General features: G+C 32.4%; 3 protein-coding genes across 3 annotated transcripts; 2 read left to right on the forward strand and 1 right to left on the reverse strand.

Annotated features, from left to right (window-relative positions):
* Positions 1-1046: 1046 nt before the first annotated feature.
* Positions 1047-6974, reverse strand: LOC140176190 (probable serine/threonine protein kinase IREH1). The gene is made up of 4 exons (XM_072206091.1): positions 6909-6974; positions 6638-6778; positions 6440-6532; positions 1047-1229 (listed from the first exon to the last, which is right to left on the reverse strand). Exons 1-4 carry the CDS (start codon positions 6972-6974, stop codon positions 1047-1049), a joined length of 483 nt encoding a protein of 160 aa, XP_072062192.1.
* A 7446-nt stretch (positions 6975-14420) lies between these two features.
* On the forward strand, positions 14421-16688 carry LOC112722504 (geranylgeranyl diphosphate reductase, chloroplastic). The gene is made up of 2 exons (XM_025773560.2): positions 14421-15441; positions 15822-16688. The coding sequence occupies exons 1-2, from the start codon at positions 14749-14751 to the stop codon at positions 16521-16523; spliced, it is 1395 nt and encodes a 464-aa protein (XP_025629345.1). The 5' UTR covers positions 14421-14748; the 3' UTR covers positions 16524-16688.
* Positions 16689-19817: 3129 nt separating this feature from the next.
* On the forward strand, positions 19818-22003 carry LOC112722505 (GDSL esterase/lipase At1g74460). Its single transcript, XM_025773561.3, has 5 exons — positions 19818-20103; positions 20285-20415; positions 20521-20760; positions 21105-21354; positions 21438-22003. Exons 1-5 carry the CDS (start codon positions 19824-19826, stop codon positions 21707-21709), a joined length of 1173 nt encoding a protein of 390 aa, XP_025629346.1. The 5' UTR covers positions 19818-19823; the 3' UTR covers positions 21710-22003.
* Positions 22004-25289: the final 3286 nt, after the last annotated feature.

Raw genomic sequence — 25289 nt, forward strand, 5'->3', positions numbered from 1 at the left:
CAAGATTGACCTAGAGAAGGACTATGACATGATCAATTGGAGGTTTGTCATTGATACCCTCAAGGATGTCAACATCCTGGGAAATATTATTGACATCATCAATCATTGCATATCCTCCCATTCGAGGAACCTCTTGTGGAACGGCTCCCCGTCGGAAACTTTCTTCCCTACTAGGAAAATCAAATAGGAAGATCCCCTTCCCCTTATCTTTTTGTGCTTTGCCACTACAAGAAAATTTAGGATTTTGCTACGCTTTTAAAGCATGGAAAAAAGTTAGAAAAAGCGTAGCGATAGCTTTTAGCCACGCTTTTTGAGCTACCGGCACGTTTTTGAAAGGGCCACATCTGCTAATGTGCCAGTTCCTCTATCTCCACGCTTTTGGTGACCTATGGCCACACTTTATTTGTTGCCATGCTTTTTATCTACTGCCACGCTTTTAAGCGTGGCCGTATGTAGGACCCTATGGCTACGGTTTTAAAGCGTGTCAATAGCTAGAGATAAGACTACGCTTTTAAAGCGTGGCAATAGCGAGAGATAGGGCTATGCTTTTGAAGTGTGCCCATAGCCAAAGATACATGGAGCTATTGCCATGCTTTTAAAGCGTGGCTATATCCTTATCAAATAAAAAAAATTATGGTATGTGCTTTTACATGTATTCTAATGCGCTCCATAAACAATAAAAAATATTAACAAAAATATGTGAATATCATTTTAAAAAATTAATTAATGAAAACTAGTATTACATTAGTAGAATTCAAACCAAATTTACCATATCATTCTCTTATATCTAAAATAGTTATAAAATACATCAGGATAAATAAAATCAATCGATGTCTAATTTCATATCCCATATTAGTCTGCATTATCTCATATCATTCAACTGAGCCTGGCGTGCCATTCCAATTGGTCTAATCTCAACTTAAGCACAGCCAACACTCCAACCAATTCCAATCCAATTGAGGTCTCTCAGTCTGGTAGTTGAAGGCATAAGCAAGAGCTCTCTCGCTCTTCATTGTTGCTTCATGTTGCTTCTTCTCATGACTTAACTAGATGCTCAGATAATCAGGGGTACCTATAGCAGATCTTTTCTTCCTTAGTTCCCTTTGATGCTCATATGTAGATATGTTAGACTCATCCTCCCCAAGCAAGGATGTCCCATTCACTATTGGACCAGATATATCATCCATACTGTTGATGAGACCAACTTTAGCAAGCCTAAAATCTGTTAGCTACATAGAAAGAACCAAAAAGAATAGAAAAACTTCAACACGTGATCAGTTGAACATTAGTATACATGAGTTAAGAAATAAAACTCATAAAAATCTACATGAATATGCAAGATCTCCTATGAGCAAAATTCAAATTAGGAAGAATAAGGGAAAGGCCACGGTTAAACATTTATAAAAAAATCTCAAACATTACAGACAAACATAAATAACTTACAAAAGTAAAATATATATTTTTAAAAAGACTAACATTGAAAAAGATCTTTCAACCTTGTGCTCCTCTATATGTAATACCCGGTCTAACCGAAATTTAGTAAATAATAAGTTAAATAGGAGCGAATATGGTTGGAAGATTTGGCAATTGGAATTTGATAATTTAAATATGATATTTGGATTCAGTGAATTTTTCCGAGTCGGAAAATATAGTTTTCTGCGTAAAAGTGCGCAGTGGAATTTTGACCGGCAGTACCAGCTGAGATCTGTCTGGTACTACAACTGAGGAAATTGATTATGGGTAAATAAGATTAAGAAATGAGGAATTATAATTAGGGAAGGTAGAAATATTTAAAGTGCGATTTAGAGCGCTAATCTTAAAGGTTTTGGCCCAAAATTGGGCCAATGGGCAAAAATAAGTGAACCGGGCCTAAGTGGGCCCAAAACCCAACATATATAAACATTAGTTGTGAGCATTTCAGCTCATTTTACCCAAAAAAGAAGGGTTGGGGCGCTGATTTGAGAAGAGAGAAGAGAAGAGAGAAAACCTAACTCTCTTTGATCTTCAAACCACCATAACTTGAGCTACAGAGCTCCGATTGACGAGCCGTTTGCGGCCACGCATTGCTCTTCTCATCCTCTACAATTCTATCTAAGTTTGGTGGTAAGTATTTCATTTATCTCTGCCCAGTTTTCGAAATTCCCCACTGTTACATGTTTTTGGGTAGTTAGTGTTGAAATCTTGTGATTTTGGGTATTTAGGGATACTCCAATATGGATTCTAAGTGGGTTCTATCCCTACTTCATATGGGCTGAGGTAAGAAGTGCTCAAACCCTTGTGATTTGTCATTTTTATGAGCCCTAGGTTGATGTATGTATGTGACATTGGTTATGTTAGTGTATTTGGTGATGTTGGTGTACAATTGGGAGATTGGTATTGCTTGAGGAGCTTTGGTAAGGCTTGGAGCTAAGGTTGGTGAAGAATTCCAAAGAAGAGGCTCAATTGGTTTGGCTACAAGAGGTACGGTTTAAGTTTCATTTAAGTACCGTGTGTTGTGATGAGAATTCCTAAGCTAGATGCCCCTAGGATTAAGTTTGGATTGTGTAAATGGTTGGTGCTAATATGCATAGTTGATATGTAATGTGAATTAATGATCGGGTTGAGAATTGTGTGACCTTGTATGCTTGGTGTATTGAGAATTTGATGTACTGGATAATGAGTATTGATTTGTGGTTTATGCATTTAAATTGTGAAAATTGGGCCGGAGGCCGTGAATTTTGGGCCGGAGGCCGGAAAGAGGTAAGAAAGGTAAGTCGATGTGTGCATTGTATGATGGCACAAGTGATTGGATGAATTTCAGATAATGAATATATGAATGATTAGGTTGGTTATTGAATAATAAGGTTTGAGAAGTTGAAGTGTGGAATTTGGTAATTTTGGGTGAAATTATGTAGACGAGGTATGTTTGGTTCGGTTGAGATATATTATGTGATCATATATGTGATTATGATTATTGATGCCTTGATGGTATGATGATGCATTAGAGATATGTATGTTGTGATATATGCTTGGGGAATGATTAAGGTTAATTTGTGGGTGAAATCACGTGATAGTGAGTATGATATTGATTACGTATAATGATGGTTGATTGGAAATGGTATTATTGGAAATTGGGATGAGGAAGGATGTATGACATGATATTGTGTTTGTCCTTTAGCCATTTGATTGAGAAGTGTTAAAATGGTTAGATGTGATTTTGGGAATTTTTGGTAAAGTGTCAATGTGTGAGTTGAGGATGGCTTGATGTGGATTTTGGTACATTTTGATTGATTTCAAAAAGGGTTGAAATTGGCATGTTTTGGTTGATTTTGAAAAGAGTTGAAAATGACTTGTTTTGAAAATGGCACCTAGTGGTTTTGTATGAAAACATGGTTTTTGGGCATACTTTGACGGGACATAACTTGGACTACGGATCTCTGTTTTGTGCCAAATCTATTTAAAAATGAAATTGGGTCCGGGATGTCCATGCCGTTTGAAGAACGGGTGAAAAATGATTTAAAATGAGAAAGTTATGTCCGTCGGAAGATTGGGGGTTGAATCTATAAATTCTGCAGCTTTTAACTTAGAAAATTTTTAGCAGAATGACCCTCCACGCGTAGGCGCACTTGGCGCGTACGCGTCGTTCTTCAAGAAGGCACTATCCACGCGTGCGCGTGGTGTGCGCGGGCGCGTCGATGCGCTGCACCAAATGCCCAGCTATTTTCCCGAGAGTTGTGCCAGAGTTGTGCCAGTTTTGTGCCTGGGGCGCAAGAGCACCCACGCGTACGCGTGGCTGACGCTTGCGCGTCGTTTGGCTATTTTTCAACCCGCGCGTCCGCGTGTATGATGCTTGCGCGTCGATGAGTTTTGTGGCCATCCACGCGTGCGCGTGGAGTGCGCGTACGCGTGGCCCTGTTTTCATGCCAAAGTTGATTTTTGAGTTTTAAAAGCCAAATCTCATACTTCTAAGCCTCCGATCTCACCTCTCATGTATTAAATCATTCTGATATGCCTAGCAATGAGCTAGGGGATGTGGTAACTTGCGAGTGAAGCAAGGGGAAAAGTTATGATCAAGGATGATCAAAGATGATTATATGAGATATGGAGGATGACGGTGGAAGTACCGTGTATGCCATGAGCCGGAGGGCTATATTTATTGATAAATGGCCCGTTCTTGATTGGACCATGAGCCGGATGGCTGAGTTATTGCCGGGTTACGACAAAGCCATTATTGTTTATGGCTGAGTATAAATGCATATATGATTAATGAATGAATATGTTAAATGGATAATAATGAAAAAAAATATTGAAATGTGATGTGCGACCCCGGGTAGTAGGCAGTGGCGTTGTCCACTTGCTCCGGATATGAGACGGGAAAGGAGGATTATGATAAACGAGTTTAATCGTGGGGTTTTGAATAAATGTGTATTTGTGATACCTGGGTAGTAGCAAGGGTCGTGGTTCGTCCCGCTTGCTCCGGGTCATTGTCTGAGGATTGATAATAATGAAGGGTGATTATGAATAAATGTTTATTTGTGATACTTGGGTAGTAGCAAGGGTTGTGGTTCGTCCCACTTGCTCCAAGTTAATGTTTGAGATTTGGTAACAATGAATGTTGATAATATGAATTGAGATTGAATGAATATATGTTTGAGATGCCTGGGCAGTAGCAAGGGTTGTGGTTCGTCCCACTTGCTCTGGGCCAATGCTTGAGATACCTGGGTAGTAGCAAGGGTTGTGGTTCGTCCCACTTGCTCCAGGTCAGAGATTGCGACGCCTGGGTAGTAGCGGCAGTAGTGATTATTTCACTGGCTCTGGGTTGAGCGGGCAGTAGCAAGGGGGTTGTAGCTCAAACCTACTTGCTCCGCAAGGGGTGTTTCTGTCCAATGGTTAGCTACCAGGACATGTCGGGTTGGCTATATAACCGACAGATGATATCATCAGCCATAGGGCAGGCATTCATCATTTGCATATGTTTGAATTGTTTGGGTTTGCCATTTGTCTTGGATTTCTACATCATATATGCCATGTTACCTGACTATATGCTACTTGTTCTACTTGTATCATGTTTGTGTATTACTTGCCTGTATTGCTTGTGTTTGTACAACTGAGAGGCCCTTCATGCTGGTGTCGGTGGGTGTGAGGGCTGTTCTTGATGGGATGAATTGATGATGCGATTGCATGATGATGTATTGATATAGAACTATTGAGGCAGAACAACTGGTGATGGTTTTGCTTATGATTCTGAGTCTGATTCGTGGAAGAGTCAGCGAGTTGGGAAACATGTGAAACATGAATTAAATTTAGCACTCCCTTATGACAGTTGCCTATTCATGGATTAGCGAGAACCTAGGATGAATAATTGGTGAAGAAGTTTAGGATGCTTAGTGAGTTTTTGTTGCAGTACATTGAATTTATTTGGCACTTTTACCGTACTGGGAACCCATGGGCCCGGGGTTCTCATTCCGTATATATCTCTTGTTTTTCAGATACAGGTCCAGGTGCTCAGAAGTGAGTTGTGGGTCGTCTGAGAGACGGCGAAGATCTTTATTTCCTCTACTTTGTGTTTTGATTAGAATCTCTCCACCTTTGTTTTGGAAAGTTTATATTATGTATTGAACTCTTTGAATTTGCCTATAGAGGCTCTCATGTTTCCTTCGGGAGAGATTAGGATATATTGTTGTCAACTAATTTCATAATGTACTCTAGCTGACCTAAACTTCGCGGGTCGCGACTAGTAGCTATTTACTTATGTTATATATATCTATCTGTTATCTATCTCTTAATCTCCTTTACGCCTTGTCCATATATCGTTTTCGGCTTCACGGTTTATCTTTTGTTGTCGAAACGTGAGAGATACGTCTTCGCGATTTTATTTCTACTCTTTTCAGGCTTCTCGATTAATACTCCTTTCGAAATTACCTATATTTATTTATTAAAAATCCACCTGAGAGTCGTACCACCGTAATATCATTGACTTATGACTCGAACATAAGGATTTGAATATTAGGGTGTTACACTATACAATCCAAAATTTGTTTTCTAATTTCTAGAAGGAAAAAATTAATTGAAAATTAAAAAATAAAAAAATTAACCAATAAAAGCACATGTCAAATCCTTTTTCTTAAATTCCAACAATCAAAGGACTAAAGGAGAATAAGCTTTTTAAATAGAGAAAAAATTATTCTCATAAAACAAAAAGCTATAATGATACTTTAAAAATAGTTAAAATATGCTAATACCAACTAAAAAAAATGAATGACCCATAATAAATATAGGCCAAACAAAATCCAAAAATCTGAAATCACACTAGGCACCCGAAACAAGCTATACACTAACCAAAAACATCAACTTATTTGTGTCTACATAAAATCAATTTTAATTAATTTATTTAAAAATATTGTGCCTAAATACAAGATTGAGGGAATTAATAGTGAGTAGAAAAAGTGTATTTAGTTACCTTAATCTGACCATCATGGGCACTCAGTAAATTGTCAGGTTTCAAGTCTCGATGAACCACCCATAGTGAATGCAAATATTCTAGTGTGAGAACCTAACCATGGGAATAAAGTTTAGACAATGTAACGAAAGTTCCCTCTTCTCGTTTTTTGAGAGAGAGAGAGAGAGAGAGAGAGAGAGAGAGAGAGAGAGAGATTACCACTTCAGCAATATACACGCGAACAACTTCTTCATCTAAGCAACCTAAATTCCTTAATAACGAATATAGGTCATCTCTATTAAGATACTCCATGACAAGATACAAGTTCTCACGACATGTGAAACAATAGAGGAAACGAACCTGATTATGTTAAGTTAAATTAGAAAAAAGGTTGCATTTTGAAAGACATCATGAAACAAGTAGCAAGTTAGATCAGCTCACCACAAAGGATTCTGAACTGTAATTAAAATATCATGTTCTGCTAATATACTTTCCACAGCATTCTTACGAATATGTCAGCCTTCTTCAGAACCTGTGAAAAATAACTTGAATTCATGTAACTATGCAAATATATAAACATGACAAAGTAACAAACAGTACCACAATCCTTCAATGTTTTAACTTTTAAAAAGCAATAATAAAATAAAATTTATTAGAGAAGAAAATAACAGAAATACAATAAAATGTATATTTAAATTTCATATGGAACACTACTTAAAACATGTTACAAGAACAATAAATAGTGTAATATACTACGATCAAATAAAAGTGGTACGAACAACTTTAAGTCTCCAAACACCCTCACATTATGAAATGACTCTTCTACAAGCCATAATACCGATCATCCAAAAATAGAACAAAAGATAAAAATTGAACACTTATCGAAATTAAAATTTAAGTATATAATACAACAACAACAACAAAGCCTTGTCCCACTAGGTGGGGTCGGCTACATGAATCAAACGACGCCATTATACTCTATCATGTATCATGTCTACAGAGACACCGTTTACATGTAGATCTCGTTTGACCACCTCATAGATGGTCTTCTTAGGTCTTCCACTGCCTTTCGCCCCTTGTCCATCTTCCATCTCATCCACCCTCCTGACTGGGTGTTCTATCGGTCTTCTTCTCACATGTCCAAACCACCTGAGACGCGATTCAACCATCTTTTTCACAATGGGTGCTACTCCAACTCTCTCCCTTATATTTTCGTTCCTTATTTTATCCAATCGCATACGACCACTCATCCATCTCAATATCTTCATCTCTGCCACACTTAGCTTATGTTCGTGCTCCCCTTTGGCCGCCCAACACTCCGTACCATAAAGCATAACTGGTCTTATAGCGGTGCGATAGAATTTACCTTTAAGTTTTAAAGGCACTTTTTTGTCGCATATAAAACCAGATACACTCTGCCATTTTGACTAACCTGCTTGGATCCTATGATTTACATCATGTTCAATCTCTCCATTATCCTGTATGTTGCACCCAAGATACTTAAAATTTAAGTATACAATAAATGAAGAAAAAGCACCGAATAAAAGGGTGAAAATAATCAGCAAGCCAGAAGCATAGAATATAATTACTTTAATAATTGCAAAAAGATCACCAGTTGTTCTTTTTTTAGCCAGGAAACTAAGTAGAACCAAAACCAATTCATCAGAAGCATTCACACAAACAGCACAAACGCAATCGTTAAACAAGATATGGGCATTGATTATCTTAGGGACCATTGAATTTAAACTCCAAGAAAATAATAGCTTAGAATATTTTAACAAATCCATAATAAAGCAAAATGCAGGATTAACAAACCCTAACAAAAAGATGCAAATCAGAAAGCAAATCCGACCGAAGCAAGAAGTAGAAACTCGAAAAAATTAGTAAACCCCAAAGTTCAGAACACCCAACACCCATCCAAAAATAATTCACAAAATGATCGAAAATGAAAACACACCTTCATTGTTTGGTTTGGTTGTCTCAGTTCGCAAGGTAGTTGACCATCGCCCTCATTATTCTTCTTCGTTCTTCGTCACTGATAACGAACAAAACAGACAGTGAATGATACAGATTTGCAAAACGGAATATGGAAGGTTAGGGTTCGCAGTGCAGCATACAGGGGAGACGAAAGGGGCACCGATAGAGGGAGCAGCAGTGGAGAGAACGTCAAAGGAAGATTTGTAAGAGAGAGTGAGCGCCTTGCAAGAGAGAATCATCGCCAAAGGAGCCGCGACGGTGGGAGCGCCAGAAGAGGGAGCGCAAACGGAGGCATTGCGATAAGAGAGTGCAAATGTCGATGGTGGGAGAGAGTGTGAGCACTGGCGATGAGAGATATTTATAACTTGAATCGCTGACTCAGCAATTTATAACTGCGACACCCAAAAGACAACTCATCATCTTTATATTTATCATTAATCATCATCCCATTTGCTTCTCATTCATCACCGAGAAAGCAAACAAGAGAGAGAGAGACCATGAGAGAGAGAAAGAATTTCATGGCACCGTGAATCTTCCAAGCTTGATTTTATGAGATTCATAATTCCCGTAAAAAAATCTAAACTGATTAAAGTGTTTGTATCTTCCTCTTATTCACAAAAGTACCACTTTTCATCAGAAGGAGCAATGCGTGGAGTTGTTGTCCCTCCATGCAAGGTTCGACCGAGTGAGCCCCAGAGGTAGAGTAGCCAACATTGATGTTTTCTTCTTCGATTTTTCGTTTAGAAAGCTTCCTTGATGTTTCGGTTTGGTGGCTATCGTACGAAGGTAGGACTTTGTAATTTTGTAATAATTAAATGTGTTCTTGATGTGTGATTAATAAATTAATGTTTGAGGTTTGATTTTGAATGATTTTGTGCTTGAATTTTAGTGAAGTTTTGTTGATTTATTGACTTGTGGTTCAACTTCAAGAAGACAGCAAGAACCAAACTGTTTCGGTTGATTTCAGCGCTATTTATAAGGTTGATTTTGATGAAAATTTGATAAGATTTGGTGGTTGGAAGGTTTAGGTAAACTCTGTGAAAAATCGGTAACTGAAAAGCTCAAAAATTGATTAAAAATCAAACCAAAAATTTGAAGAAAACTTAAAAGAAGGTTCATTTTCTATGATGGAGATGTGATCCCTAACACAATTTATTTTTGAGAATAAGATTGTATTTTGATAAAAGATCGTAGTTAAAAATAGTAATTATATAAATTTTGGAGGTATTTTGGGTAATAAGTAAAAGTTTAGGGGTAAAACGGATATTTTATAAAAGTATGAGAATATTTTTTATAATAAATTATTTTAGTATGTTCGTAAAATACGTTGGTTGAAGATATAAATCTTTCTAAAAATTCAAAATTAAAATATAATTCCTAAAATTTTGACGATAAGACTTTTAATAAACAAGTTTTTATTATCAAAATAATAATGATATTACCTTTTATTATTAATATTAGTTACTCATAATAATATAATTATTATTCTTTTACTAAAGATATTATTTAATTTAAATAATTGTTAATGAAAAAGTGAAACAGTAATATTCTCTAAAAGTTTTAGAAAGTCAAATCTAAGCTAAGAATCTTATGATTATCCTGTCATAGCATATTTAGAGAAAGACAAGAGAACGAAAAATGCGAAGATAATTTATATTGTTGAAATGTAAGAAAGTAAAAGAGAATAATAAGAAAGAAAAGAAGAAGAAAGAAAAGGATTAAAAGGATCTCTGCCATAGTAGAGTAGAGAGCAAAAACTAAAAAAATCTAAAGAATCTCTATCACAGGAGAACAGAGACCAAAGATAAAAAGACTCTAAAAGACCATCTTCCACATGAGAGTATATAGAACACGATTGTTGTTTGGGCCTTGGTACCAAATGTTTAAGGACGGGAACACTCACGAATTGATAATAATTGATTACAGGGATAACCCATGAATTGTTGAGTGTTGATCTTGGGGACGCCCACGAACAGAGGATCACTATTTTTCCATATGTGTATATTATGGCATCGAGCTTTGTGTCGATTGCTAGTGGTCTCGAACTGATGGTACTCTTAACCACAGACACGTATGCAGAAGAACACAACGGAAAACTATATTTGAGATTGATTCTTAGGTAATGTCGGGTTGTAGGGTGTAAACCTACACATGAGCTCATGACCTGCATAGGACAGACATGCATCATACTTGTTTGCGCATACTTTTCTGTAATATGTGTTTCTGTGATTGTGTGCGTGCTCAGTGGCGGACTCAGAAAAATTTAGCCATGTGGCAAAAATATAATAAAATTTAGGCATATATATATATATATTGTTTTTTATGATACCTAACAAGTTAAGGGCTAATTTATCGTGAAATTGAGTTTCATTTAAGAGGGTCAATGAGTTGCTATACATACGAGACAGAATTCGAACTCCCAACACTTGCTTAAACGAACGACTAAACTAATCACTCGATCAACCCAAATTTGTTTAGATATATTTAAAATTTTAAATTAGAACTATCTATACATATTGATAAGAACTAAAAATATACACATAATCACTTATTATAGTATTTAAAATAATAAAAAGATAATTTTACATACCGTATAATATTTAAAATAATTAAAAAATAATTTATAATGACTTTCTTTTTATTTTTGACATGACTAAATATTTTTTTTATATATAATCTTAAACAATTATTTTACTTTTTATTATCTCATATTTAATTATAAAATTTACTTATTATAGTCTTTATGGTATAAATAAATTTTTAACCAAAATAATTACTATAATCAAGATCATTTTAATAATAAATATTAATAAAGTATATTAATATATAGATAATATATTTTTTTATCTTAAATATTTTTTAAAAAGTCACTAATAATTTAAGTTGTATTTAATTAGAAAACTAAGTTTTAATTTAATTATCAACTAATTAACTAATATAATAAAATTAATTATCACTATTTTTTGAGTTTATTTATTTATTTATTTTTTATTTTTATACTAAATCAAATTTAACAATATAATTATTATTAAATGTAAAGTTTAACAAAATATTTTTTTAACATAAAACACAAAAAAATTATTTATATTTATTATGGAACAAATATATATATAAGTATTAGTTTTTTTTTTAATTTTATGGGGACAAATGCTAATACTCAAAATGGCCCCTAAAATTTGACCTCTAACTCAATTTAGCTCTCAAGGTTTCAATTGACTCTAATTGAATCCTGAAATTGTGACCCGCGCCTCAATTTGGCCCTTCTATGACTTTTCGTCACCGGAGAACTGACCTGGCAATTTTGGTTGACACCTAGCACTATTAAAACGACGTCGTTTAATTCTTGGGGCCCAAATTATTTAAAAACGACATCGTGTGACATGAGAAAGGGGTTAAACCAAAACCCAAACGTTAACTACTTCAAAATGAAATTTTCCAATAACCTTTATTCTTCCTCTTCTTCCCCTCGTATACGTACCCTCAGAGAAGAACCATGAGTGTTGCTGTAACTAAAACTTGAAGTTTTTCTTACTTGTTTCGCCCCCTATTGTGAAGACTAATTGCCTAAGAATCACAATCTCTTCAAAAACAGGTTAATAACAAAATGGTTGCTCTTAACATACGATGCTCTATTTTTTGCAAAATATTGCATAAGGTTTGTTTTTCAATTTTTTTCGCTCTATTTTCATCAGTGAAACTTTGGGAGACTTTGGTTGATTACGGTTGTTGATGATGGTAGAGTTATTGTATGCTAGGGCTTAACTTTTTTGTATGTATATAGTTGTGCTCAACTGAATCTTATAATTTTTTGTACTCCCATTTAAAACACATATTGTAAGAAATAGATGCTGCACTTCTTATGTTCAGGTGTACCCTTTTTGATACAAGCTAAGCCTATTAGCTATGCACTATTTCTGACATTTTGAGAATGAATTGTTGCATACTGTGGCAGTGTGTCTAATGCCACTAGCACTTGCGTTATTAGGACTAGGCTTGTTTGGGGTCAGTTTATTAATTTGCTTCGAGGTTCTAATAACCTATTGTTGCTAATACGTTTATTCATGATTAAAAAGAAGAAATAAGAACAACTAAATTGATCCTGCACTTTGCAGAGTGTCAATCACAAAGTGTGTTGCAGGAGAATACTAACAACAATTTGACCAAGACGCCAAGTCTAGATTCTAGACACCGAACTTGTTGCCTACATGTAAATTATAAATTAGAGTAAATTTTTAGAGATTATAAATTCCTATAAAAATACATGTAAGACTTGTTTTTGAATTCTATTATTTAATTTTTGTTTGTATTCTAAATTTGTCTCTATAATTTTACATAATTCAATTGACACTAAATTCATTTTGAATTTTGACTTGACTGTCTAATACTTAGCATATTAGTACAAACCAAAGGCCTAAATTTTCACCTCTTAGATATTTGATGCTCATTCTATTATTCTATCCCTTGTAGATAGTGATATTTGGTTATGATTAATTTATTTAATATATGAGAATTAGGCTCCAATTGAATTGTCTGTAATCTAAATTACCGTTTTTAATAAATTAAAATTAGTGTTATTTTTAACTAGAGCAGCCTGAATCTTGGCTGCTGCTCCCCAACATCCTTCTCAATTCTTGGAGAGACTTTTGCGATTTGAGGAAATTGGGGCTGCTAGGTTTTATTTGAATTTTTTAGGAGTTAAATTGATGCCTTCAAACATTTCGCCACGTCATCTAACTGCTATGGTGCCAGGTGTCAACCAAATTTGTCAGGTCAGCTTTCTGGTGACGGAAAACGACGAAAAGGCCAAATTGAGGCGCGGGTCAAAATTTAAAGGGTACAATTAGAGTTAATTGAAACCTTGAAAGCTAAATTGAGTCGAGGGTCAAAATTCAAGGACCATTTTGAGTATTAACTCGGATAAATGCCTCTTTTTTATTGAATGTAGGTCTCTCTCTGTGTGCATTTTTTGACTTGTTCCTAGTTTTTACTTCCTTTTTCGAACCTTTTCAACTACAGATGCAAAGGTTTATTGTAAAGTTGTGAAAGTATAGAAGAGTTTGTTTGCGAGTTGAGTTGTTATTAGAATTTATTTATCTTTTGCTTGTTAGTTAAAATTTTATTTAGAGGGATAAGTTTTATAATTGATTAATATATAATATTATAATGTATTATTAATATTAAGTATCTGAATATTTAGTATTTATTTTTGATGAAAAAATTTTAATTTTTTAAAAAAATTATCGAAAGATTAATCACATAAAGACTCAATAATAAATAAATACTCAATAATAAATAAATAATAAAAAAATTATGTTTTTGGGAATCACTTGCGTTGAGAACCTCCCTTCTTGGCTCTTTCCGTTTGTTGGGGATGACTTATGTGGGATCAAATTTCTTTTTTTGATCAGAGTGAGAGGTTAGGGATTTTGTAACATCATAGATAGATATAGCACTTTCAGTATCAGAGTGTGGCTCAAGAACCCTAACCCTATGTGGGATCAAATTTCATAGAGCTTTATTAGTTTAGTTTGTTTGCTTGTTGGGCCTCTCTCGATCCCCTCATATATCAAAAATAGTATTATAATTAATAAAAATTATTAAATTATATTTAAATTTATTAATCATCAAAACTTAAGATTAACTATATAATATGTTCAATACCCAAAAAAACCTATATAATACATTCTGATGTCATGGTATGTTTTGTAACTTAAGATTAATACTATCGTTATAAAATTATAATTCTCACCTCTATTTTAGTTTCAACAAAAATTTGTGTTGAACACTAAAAAAATATTTTTGTTTATAAATGTGTTACTATACTTGATAATAAAAAAAATTTTTTTTTCAATTATTGGAGCTGATTTATTATTCACAATTTTTAAGTTAATGGGATTTTTTTCTATCAGTTTTCACTTTGTGAATTAATTGAAAATGAAAACACTAGTTTTAATATTTAGATTAATAAAATAACATTTGTATTTTTGTAACTTTCACATGTGATAGGTGTTTAAAAAAAAAACTTGTCTCAGTTGCAATTGAAAGTGGAAACTGAAAAGTGTGCTAGGAATTGAACACCTAGAAGCAGAAATTGCACAACGTGGCTACATATTAACCACTCAAAGTACTACATACACTTCCAAACTCCAAAGTCACAATATCTAGCATACATTATCTACATAAAATCTGCACTCTCAATTTACCCTATCCAACGGCTATAAACTCCCTATAATCCCGTACCATATCCCATCACCAACAAAACTCCAGTTCACAATAAAATAAACAAAATATCAAAGCTTGAAAAAAAAAACAAAAATAACAGTCTCTCACTCATTCTCACACTCACTAACAACATGAACTCCATGGCTCTAAAATCCTTCGTTGGACTCCGACAATCCTCGTTGGAAACCACCCCTTTCACCGTCCACCAGAAGCCCGCCATCATCAGCCTCCCCCAGAAGTTCAAGGTCATTGCCGGAAAAACCAGCCCCAAGCTCCAAGGCCGGAACCTCCGCGTCGCAATCGTCGGCGGAGGCCCTGCCGGGGGCTCTGCCGCGGAGACCCTAGCAAAGGGAGGCATCGAAACGTTCCTAATAGAACGGAAAATGGATAACTGCAAGCCGTGCGGGGGCGCCATTCCGCTATGCATGGTGGGAGAGTTTGAGCTGCCATTAGACATCATCGACCGGCGCGTGACGAAGATGAAGATGATATCACCGTCGAATGTCGCCGTGGACATTGGAAGGACCTTGAAGCCGCACGAGTACATTGGAATGGTGAGACGTGAGGTTTTGGACGCGTACCTTAGAGATAGGGCAAAAGAGAACGGTGCCACGGTTATCAACGGATTGTTCTTGAAGATGGATATGCCTAAAGATAAGAACTCACCTTATTTGCTGCATTATTCTGGGTATGATGGTAAAACCGGTGGGGTCGGTGAGAAGAGAACACTGGAGGTGGATGCTGTCATTGGTGCCGATGGGGCTAATTCTAGAGTTGCTAAGGCCATTGATGCTGGTGACTATGAATATGCCATTGCATTTCAGGTATCATCCTATCATCTTCAATTTTTTTTGTTTTCAATTTCTTCATTTTTGTTTTCTTTGATCTTTCAAATTTCTATTTAGTTAGTAACTTTATAATGTTTCAATGCATTGCTTAGACAAAGTAATTCTTTCCTTTTATTTGATGAATTTGTTCCCTTTAGTTTAAGTTATTTATGAATTTGGCCCCATTCGGTTTATTATAATCAATAAAAGTGCGATCTGATAGTAAACTCTATAGATTAAATACTTATATTTGATAGAAATTAAATCCCTGCATTACTAGGACAAAGAAAGGTTCAATTTGATCTAGCTCCAATGTGATATTTTTTTTAAGAATTGCAAAAATTTTTATTTTTTGGTGGTGCGGTTTGATTTATTAGGAGAGGATAAAGATCCCGGATGATAAAATGGTGTATTATGAAAATCTTGCGGAGATGTACGTTGGGGATGATGTATCCCCAGATTTCTACGGTTGGGTGTTTCCCAAATGCGACCATGTTGCCGTTGGAACAGGTACAGTAACACACAAATCAGACATCAAAAAATTCCAGCTGGCAACAAGAAAAAGAGCAGAGGACAAGATCACTGGAGGCAAGATCATCCGAGTGGAGGCTCATCCCATCCCCGAACACCCCCGCCCCCGAAGATTATCAGGAAGGGTGGCCCTTGTGGGGGATGCAGCCGGCTATGTGACAAAATGCTCCGGGGAAGGGATCTATTTCGCGGCAAAGAGTGGGAGAATGTGCGCGGAGGCGATCGTGGAAGGATCGGAGAATGGGAAGAGGATGGTGGATGAAGGGGATTTGAGGAAGTACTTGGAGAAGTGGGACAAGACATATTGGCCGACTTATAAGGTATTGGATGTGCTTCAGAAAGTGTTTTATAGGTCGAATCCGGCGAGGGAGGCGTTTGTGGAGATGTGTGCTGATGAATATGTTCAGAAGATGACATTTGATAGCTACTTGTATAAGACAGTAGTGCCTGGAAATCCATTGGAGGATATCAAGTTGGCCATTAACACCATTGGGAGCTTGGTCAGAGCTAATGCTATCCGGAGGGAAATGGACAAACTCAATGTATGATCAGTCATCAATAGCAATATACTCATATTGTCTTTCCCCTATATATCATGTTCATCATTCTTTTTCTTTAACAGACAGCATCTTGTTATATATAAGTGATTATAACTATAAACAATTGCTTTTAAGTTTCACGTAGAATGGTAAATTATTTGTCTGATTTAGTGATATTACACTATTATTATTGTTGTTAAAAGTTATCCTACTACTATTTCTTGAGGTTTAAGTGAGGATATCAAAAATGTTATTTGTATATTAAAATTAGTCATCAATATATTTGTATATAAATATATGTAGTTTAAATATATTTGTATATAAATATATATAGTTTAATTTTTTTTAATGTGTATTTTATATTTTAATATGGTTGATTTTAGTATATATTTAATATGGTTGTTTTATATTTTGTAAAAGAAAAATAGTAGAGGATTGTCAAGATTTATTATTTTTTATCATCATTTTTAAACATTAATTTAATTCTTATAGTTTAATAATTTAATAAAGTATTTTAATTCATATTTTTAAATATTAATAATTAATTAATAATAATAAAATAATAAATTTTGATAATTTTGTAATATTTTTTTAGAGTATTTTTTTCTCTTGCAGCTCATGGACGTGGTTGTATTTCGATTTTTTTTTTTTTTTGGGTCATGGACTGTTGTACTTTGTTTTGGGGATCAGCTAGATGTTGATTTGGTAGTACCTAAGAAATGAGAGAAGAAGACAAAAAAAAAATAAAGAAATGAGAGAAGACACAAAATGTACATTATAATAAGAAAAAAAATTGTAAATAATATTTTTAGTCCAATAAGTGTGGCACATTTCTCTACTAACATGATCCCCCGTTCAGCACAATGGAGTCTGCCCCCAAGCCCGGTGCTATGCCATGAATTAAGTTTCTGTTCATTGAAAAATTGAGCGCAACTGAGAATGAGAGTATGAGGATCTAATTATTTTAAATTAAAGAGTAAAGTATCGTTTTTGTCCCCAACGTTTGGGGTAAATCCTATTTGTATCCCTAACGTTTAAATCGTCCTATTTGTATCCCTAACGTTTGTAAAAGTGATTCAATGTTATCCTGCCGTCAATTACACATCATGAGCGCTTTAGTTTGAGTTTTAAAAATCTCTTCTTGAAGTTAGAATACAAATGTTTGGGATAGAATCGATGATCTACTCCGAAAAATAGCTCATCAAATGTTGAAACTAATTCCTACAATATTTACATAATTCATTTTTCTAGGGCATAATTGAATCTAAACACAAATAGTGGGTATAATATTAAAATAGACCGCATCCAAGTGAGAATAATTGAAAAATATAATCTGATTTATTAGTATAATTGATAGTAGGATAACATTGAATCACTTTTATAAACGTTAAGGATACAAATAAGACGATTTAAACGTTAGGGACACAAATAGGACTTACCCCAAACGTTGGGGACAAAAACGATACTTTACTCTAAATTAAAATAGTAAAATTTTATAATGACAAAAATTATAAATTTAATAATAATTAATTTTTTACTTTATTATTCTACCAAATTTTTTAATTTTGTTAGTACTAAAGTTAATAGGGATAAAATAAAATAAATAAAATTCGTGGACAAAAAATAAATAAAAATGAACAAAAATTTAGATAATAGTAAAAAAAATATAACAAAATAGTAAAATTACAATATTTTACAATACATAGAGAAATTTATAATGCTCTTACATATTATAAAAATTCATGAAAAGAGATTACACATATGAGAGACTTTACAATTTCTCTCTCTAAGTTTTATTCACAAATTCTATGCAAAATATGACATACATTAGCAAATACCCTAACTACTTATATGACTTTACAATTTCTCTCTCTAAGTTTTACAATTTCTCTCTCTAAACGAACGAGTGAGCTGACCACTCGACCAACCCAAATTGGTTTCTTTCACATTCATCTTTATCAAGTTGCAATCTTTGACTATAACTTTTAACTATGCAAGTTGGACAACTTGGTCCAACTTGCCAAGTAGTTTCATCAGTCTTCCAACTTGATAAGAACATACTTGATTTTAGACCAAGTTTAAGTTCTATAATATTCTTTAATTTTCTTAAAATTTTATCATGCTCCATTTATATTACTTGTAATCTCTAGCCATTTTTATTAACTTCAAATTAAAAAAGAAGAATTTTGTTTCTTTTCATACTTTTGCTGATGCGAAAATAGATGATTTGATGATTGCGTAAATTTTTTTTTTTAATTCTTAGGATATTAAAATTAAATTTTTATAAAAAGTAAAAAAGCAAACTTGCTCATTTATTTGTTAACTCTAATAATAGGTTATTTCATTATTTTGGAAGGTCTTGAAAATTATTTTTGTAAGACAAATTGGTTTTTTTATTATTTTTAATAAAATATTTAATATATGCATTGAATAAATTAGTGCATAATAAATTTTATTATAAGGTAATTCAGTGCCAATTAAGACAAATTAGTTCATCTCAGAATAATAAAAATTTATTGCGGATCAAAGTGTTTAATCCAAAACAATTATGCTAAGTGTATACAAAAAAAAAAATTAACCACTAAATTACTCATTTGTATAGAATATATATTAAAATAAAAAATATATATTAAAAACAACCTAAATACTACATATATTTATTCATAATGATTAATTTAGTAATTGATTTTTAATGTATACATAGTATTTTTTATCCCAAATTTAAGTATGTACTTGACAACCAATTTAAATATTTACTCTTACTAAGTTAATACTTGTATTTCTTTTTCTAGTCTATGTCATTCGTCTGGTTAAAAGTATGACTAAAATAATTAATAAAGATAGTTTATCAAGAAAAATTCTAAAACGATAACATAAATAATAAATTTATGTTGCTGGCTCTCTTCGATTACTTAAGAACCCCTAGTTGGTTAGTATGGTGGGTTTTGAGATTTTGGGAGAATTTAGAGGGAGAGAACTTTCCAGTTTGGTGAACTTACTAGAATAAGTGAATAACACAACCCATGGAAACGTGGTTTGTTGAGAAATCGAATTAAAGGGCCACCTCTCTCTATTCCTCCAATTCCAATTCCTCATGACAAAATCTCAATTAGAACAAATTCTCTGGACTTAATCAAACATTCACATTTGTGATCTTATACTTATTGTAACAAAATATAAGGTAGTTGCATTAGGTTTGAATAAGCAATAATAGTTGGTATATCAAACAATTATACTTCAGCGCAGCGCCCCCTCTGTAACTTAGAACATAACATTCTCAGCATATTATAAAAACCAAACATAGAGGTCATGTGTGAGTGTAACTTGGTACACAAATTAAACATGAAGTTGAATAATCTGGCACTAGTTGTTGTTCTAGCAGGGACCATTTTGGGAAATGGGATAATTAGAGGGTGTGATTGCAAGATTGTGCAGTTCATATTTGGTGACTCCCTCTCTGATGTTGGAAACAACAAACGCCTCAATAGAAGCCTTGCTCAGGCCAGCCTCCCTTGGTATGGTATTGATTTTGGTAACGGATTACCCAACGGAAGGTTTACTAACGGCCGCACCGTTGCAGATATTATAGGTAATTATTTCTGTCATAATATCATTTCTCCCAATAATTTAAATGGACCCAAAAAGGCATATGAATGACTATACTTCTAATAATTTCATTTTTTTTCTATTATTCAAAATATTTGCCACTTTAAAATTTCTATAATAAATTTATTAAAAAAATATTTGCTGACCGAATTATACACATTTAGGCGACAATACTGGCCTCCCTAGGCCTCCAGCATTCCTAGACCCATCTTTAACCCCAGAAATTATTCTAGAAAATGGAGCGAACTATGCTTCTGGTGGTGGTGGCATTTTGAATGAAACTGGGCAGTATTTTGTGAGTTCCAATGTTAACTTGCATTTTATTGATATAGTGCGTGTTTTGTTATATATTTTAGCCATTTAAAAAGCACATTTATAAGATAATTGTGCATGTTTACAGATCCAGAGGTTTTCTCTGTACAAGCAAATTGAGCTATTTCAGGGGACACAAGAACTAATTGAGGCCAAAATTGGAAACAGTGCGGCACAAAAGTTTTTTCAGGAAGCTAGATATGTTGTTGCGTTAGGGAGCAACGATTTTATCAACAATTACTTAATGCCTGTTTACAGTGATTCATGGACTTACAATGATGACACTTTCATGGACTACTTGATAGGAACACTCAGAGACCAACTCAAGGTTTATTTTATTAATTAATTTACTTTAATTATTATTCGAACAGGAAAAAAAAAAAACAATTTCTTTATATATGAGGTATAACTAAATACAAATACGACTATGCTACATATATACTAAAATCAGCCATTAAAATCAGCACTAATATAAAATATATATTAGAATACAAATATAAATTAAAAACAAATTAAACTACACATGTATTTATATATAAATATATTGTTTGCTGATTTTAATAGCTGAATTTAGCATAGGAATTGAATTTTTGATACAAATAATACATCTCGAATTTTTTTTGTAACTTTTTGATGATTTGACGGGGCTTAAAGCCCATTTTTTTTTTGTAGTTGCTTCATGGGTTAGGAGCAAGGGAACTAATGGTATTTGGGCTGGGCCCAATGGGCTGCATTCCCCTTCAAAGGGTGCTAACAACAAGTGGAAACTGTAGAGAGAAGGCAAACAAATTGGCTCTTTCTTTTAATAAAGCAACAAGCAAGGTGGTAGATGAGTTGGGGCAGCAGCTTCCTGGTGCAAAATATGTATTTGGAGATGCATATGATGTTGTTTATGATGTCATCAGCAATCCAATGAAGTATGGTAAGTAGCAAATAGTAGTAAGTACTAGTACTGAATTCAATGCCAGTGACATTAAATGAATGAATTGATGGATGGTTTTGTAGGATTCCAAAATGCAGATTCACCGTGTTGTTCGTTTTGGAACATACGACCTGCACTTACATGTGTGCCTGCATCGAAATTGTGCAAAGATAGAAGCAAGTATGTGTTTTGGGATGAATACCACCCCACTGACAGTGCCAATGAGCTAATTGCCAATGAGCTCATCAAGAAATTCGGATTCACACGTGTTGATCAAACCATTCATAATAATAATGCTCCCTCACCAGCACCTGCTTCTGTCTCTGATCTTGCTCCAGTTCCATCTCCACAATAATAATAATAATGATGCATCATATAATTGTCTTAAATATTTTTTTTATATGGTTTGAGCCTACGTGTCATAATATATAGATATAGCTCACATGACATAGTCTTTCCATACTCATCTAAAAGGTTGCGGATCGGTAAAAAAAAAAAATAGATTATCTTGCATTGTACTCTTGTTATAATTCTTATAATAAGAAAGAAAATTAAAAAAGTGTCTGAATAATAAATACTTCATGTAATGTCATTTAACTGATGCTAATCTATGTGTTCTTCTCTGCATAATTAATTAATTCGAGATTGATGTTATCGTTCCTATTTTGATAATATTTGTTATAAATTCATGAAAATATATAATATAGTAAATTTATGTATAGAATGATATTATAAAAAATAAAAATGACAATATTATTATCATTAATTTTACCATATATAAACAAAACATAAAAATCTTACGTATATATAATTAATTAACTAATAACTAATATTCCAGATTTTTTTTTATCCAATAAAAAACTACTTAGTTCATGGCCCAAATCAAATACGATTTTGAAGACCCTGAATAAAAATCACAAATCACAAACGGCTTTTTATGATTTAAATCATATGAAATCATATTATTATATTTGAATTATATCTTCATATTTAAAAACGTATTTTATCTTATCTAATTTTTTTTAATGAAAAAAGTCAATTAAATCCATCACCACTTCTAGGAGACAAACAATATAAATAATACCCTTTTCACACTCATGCACATATATTCATATTACCATGCATTATTACACCTCAAAAACTCTTTTGACTTGAATATCGAACGTAAAAATCTTTTTGCCGGTACCCATCTCGTGGAGATGCAACCCAAAGCAAGGAGATCTATCGCAGCCTCCTAAAAATCGATGTTCCACGACTCCAAGAGATAATCCTAAATTCTTATGGCTCATGGCAATTCTCTTTTAAAATAATTTTTTTATATCTAACTATGTTTAAAATTTAATAAAAGTATTTTTATTTTAAAGAGTGATTTTTTCACCAAAAGAAGCCAATCCAAATAAACTACTTAATTTTATTAATTTTATAAATTAAATATTATTTTTATTTAGTTCATTGATATATTTTTAAACTATTCTCCTTATTATTCTTTTAATTTTTAAATAAATAAATATTTTAAATTTTTTATCTTTTAATGTTTTCAAAGGTAAAATATATAGTTGATTTCTTACTCATTTAAGAATTTTATGAGGATGGTTAGAGATGAATTAGAAATCTTAATTATTACGCTATATTTAAATTCATATAGCATAATCATAAAATATTTGTTTCGATAAAAAAACCATTTGTGTTCTATTATACTTTTTTACAATCATAAATAACAAACAATTAGAATTTTTAATAAAAAATAAATAAATTTTGGTATATGATAATGTAGTTCAATTTATAATTAAGTCTTTATTATTTATAAGGTTTTTAAAATGTAGTCCCTTTAATTATATATATACTTAAGAATATTATGTTTCTTTTAAATATTTTTTGTAACAGTAGAACCTAATTAAGAAGTTTTATAAACTGTATGGGCATGAATACATTGACAAATTCATATTTACTTTTTGTTAAAAAAAAAATCCAAATTCACTCCATGGCATATTAAAAATGTAAATATTCTTTGTCACTAACTATCAATGTAATATGCACAAAAATTTGGCCACAAAATCTTCTTTACCCAGAATTCCAACTATAATTTTTTTGTTAGAAAAATAATATAAAAGATAAAATAATACTTAGTAGATAGTTTAAAAAGTACTATAAAGAAATCAGATAATATTTATTAGTTGACTAATTAATTTTAAACTATCAATAATTTTTATATTGTATTTTACTTTTTTCTTATTTATATAATTAATCATATTATCTATAAATCATATAAGAATAGTATAGTTTAAAGTTCTGAAAATCGAATCGATCATCAAATCGTTTTAGTTACTGGTTTATTAGTTTATATGTTCAATCGGTTTGATCGTAGTTGAACAAAAAAAACTGTTTTATAATAAAATAATAAATAAAATATAAATAAACACATTAAAATATAATTATAGTCTAATATAAATCTTAAAATATCATCCAAATTAAAAGTACTACATGAATCATAATGTTATGATCTCATTCAAATACAAACTCAAGTCAAATAACAAAAACAACCAATCAAATATAAAATACCAACATCTAACTGATCCAAATTTGTCATCAATCATCAAAATTCGCTGTAACAATACAATCTAACAACTAATCAACTTATCAATGTCAAATCAGCAAGCAACCCTAAACCCTAACAACTAATCAATTATCAAGGTTTCAACAATAAACTATAACAATTAATCATGCTTCAAGCAACCAACTTCAACAATTAATCATTTAATAATGTTTCAAGAAATCAGCACAAAAAATTAATCATTTAATCATACTTCAAACAATCAGTTTAAGCAATCAATACTAAACAATCAGTTTAAACAATTAATCACTTAATAGTTAAAAATGCTTTAAGCAATCAACACTAAAAAATTAATCAACAACAAGCAAACAACCAACACCAAAGAATTAATCAGCAACCAGCACCAAAAAATTAATCATTTAATGAAGAACTCTAATTAATGCATATGAACAAATCAAGGCTTATGTAAAAATCATGCAGACCAATACTGTTATGCTATTCCTTTGATAGCCATTTGGATTTTGGACCTATAAAATAGTTCCTTTCCCCCTTGAATGGTTCATATTCTTCTTTGTTTTACAAATTAGATTATGTAAATAAGCATGATTTTCAGTCACATATAAGAAGACTTCTCTTATGCACAGGGACGGATCTAAAAATGATATCATGGAGTCCAATAACACATAATATTAAAAATTATGTAAAAAAATTATATAATATAAGATGTATTACAAAAATATAACGATAGAGAATATATTTTAAAGTACAAAAAATATGTGTATACTTTTTACTAACGAAGTGGTCGATTCTTCATATCATAAAATTCATCCATAATAGAATTTACGTCAAATTTTTCAGCAATTTTCTTTTCAATATAATTAAAAGACAATTTGTAAGAAATTTATTTTTTATTTTGTTTCTAAGTTATTTTTCATAATATTCATAGTTGAAAAAGATCTCTTAGTTGTAGCAGTTGAAACAGAGAGAATTAATACCAAATTAATAAAAAAAGACAGTCACAAGAAGAAAAAGAATTCACTTTATGAGATTTAAAAATTTTTATTTAATTAAAAAATATTAGTAATAATATCTTTTTCAGATTTTTTTAATATTGTTACTTACTTTTTAGATATTAAAAATTATTAATATTTAAATTAGACTGGACTTTTATTTATACTAGACTAAATACTAAATAATTTTTTTAAAAATTAAATTATATATAATAACTTATTGCTATTAATTTTTTAAAAAAAAGTTGGGGTGTCGAGGCCTCCACTCGTCCCTCTTATGTCTGCCCCTGCTGATGCATGCTAGTTAATAGGAGGAGTTACTTCAACAATTATTATTACAACAAATTAAAATTATACCTAGGGTTAGTGAAAGA

This window comes from Arachis hypogaea, chromosome 11 (genome assembly GCF_003086295.3).
Source record: "Arachis hypogaea cultivar Tifrunner chromosome 11, arahy.Tifrunner.gnm2.J5K5, whole genome shotgun sequence".
Lineage (NCBI taxonomy): Eukaryota > Viridiplantae > Streptophyta > Magnoliopsida > Fabales > Fabaceae > Arachis > Arachis hypogaea.

Excerpts from the sequence above, each read along its gene's own strand:
- LOC112722504 (XM_025773560.2), top strand. The coding sequence starts at position 14,749 with ATGAACTCCATGGCTCTAAAATCCTTCGTTGGACTCCGACAATCCTCG. Across the intron at positions 15,442-15,821 it reads AATATGCCATTGCATTTCAG|GAGAGGATAAAGATCCCGGA; the intron begins GTATCATCCTAT and ends TTGATTTATTAG.
- LOC112722505 (XM_025773561.3), top strand. The coding sequence starts at position 19,824 with ATGTGTGAGTGTAACTTGGTACACAAATTAAACATGAAGTTGAATAAT. Across the intron at positions 20,761-21,104 it reads CACTCAGAGACCAACTCAAG|TTGCTTCATGGGTTAGGAGC; the intron begins GTTTATTTTATT and ends TTTTTTTTGTAG. Across the intron at positions 21,355-21,437 it reads CAGCAATCCAATGAAGTATG|GATTCCAAAATGCAGATTCA; the intron begins GTAAGTAGCAAA and ends ATGGTTTTGTAG.
- LOC140176190 (XM_072206091.1), bottom strand. The coding sequence starts at position 6,974 with ATGAATTCAAGTTATTTTTCACAGGTTCTGAAGAAGGCTGACATATTC. Across the intron at positions 6,779-6,908 it reads TCGTAAGAATGCTGTGGAAA|GTTCGTTTCCTCTATTGTTT; the intron begins GTATATTAGCAG and ends TAACATAATCAG. Across the intron at positions 1,230-6,439 it reads CCCATGATGGTCAGATTAAG|CTAACAGATTTTAGGCTTGC; the intron begins GTAACTAAATAC and ends CTTTCTATGTAG.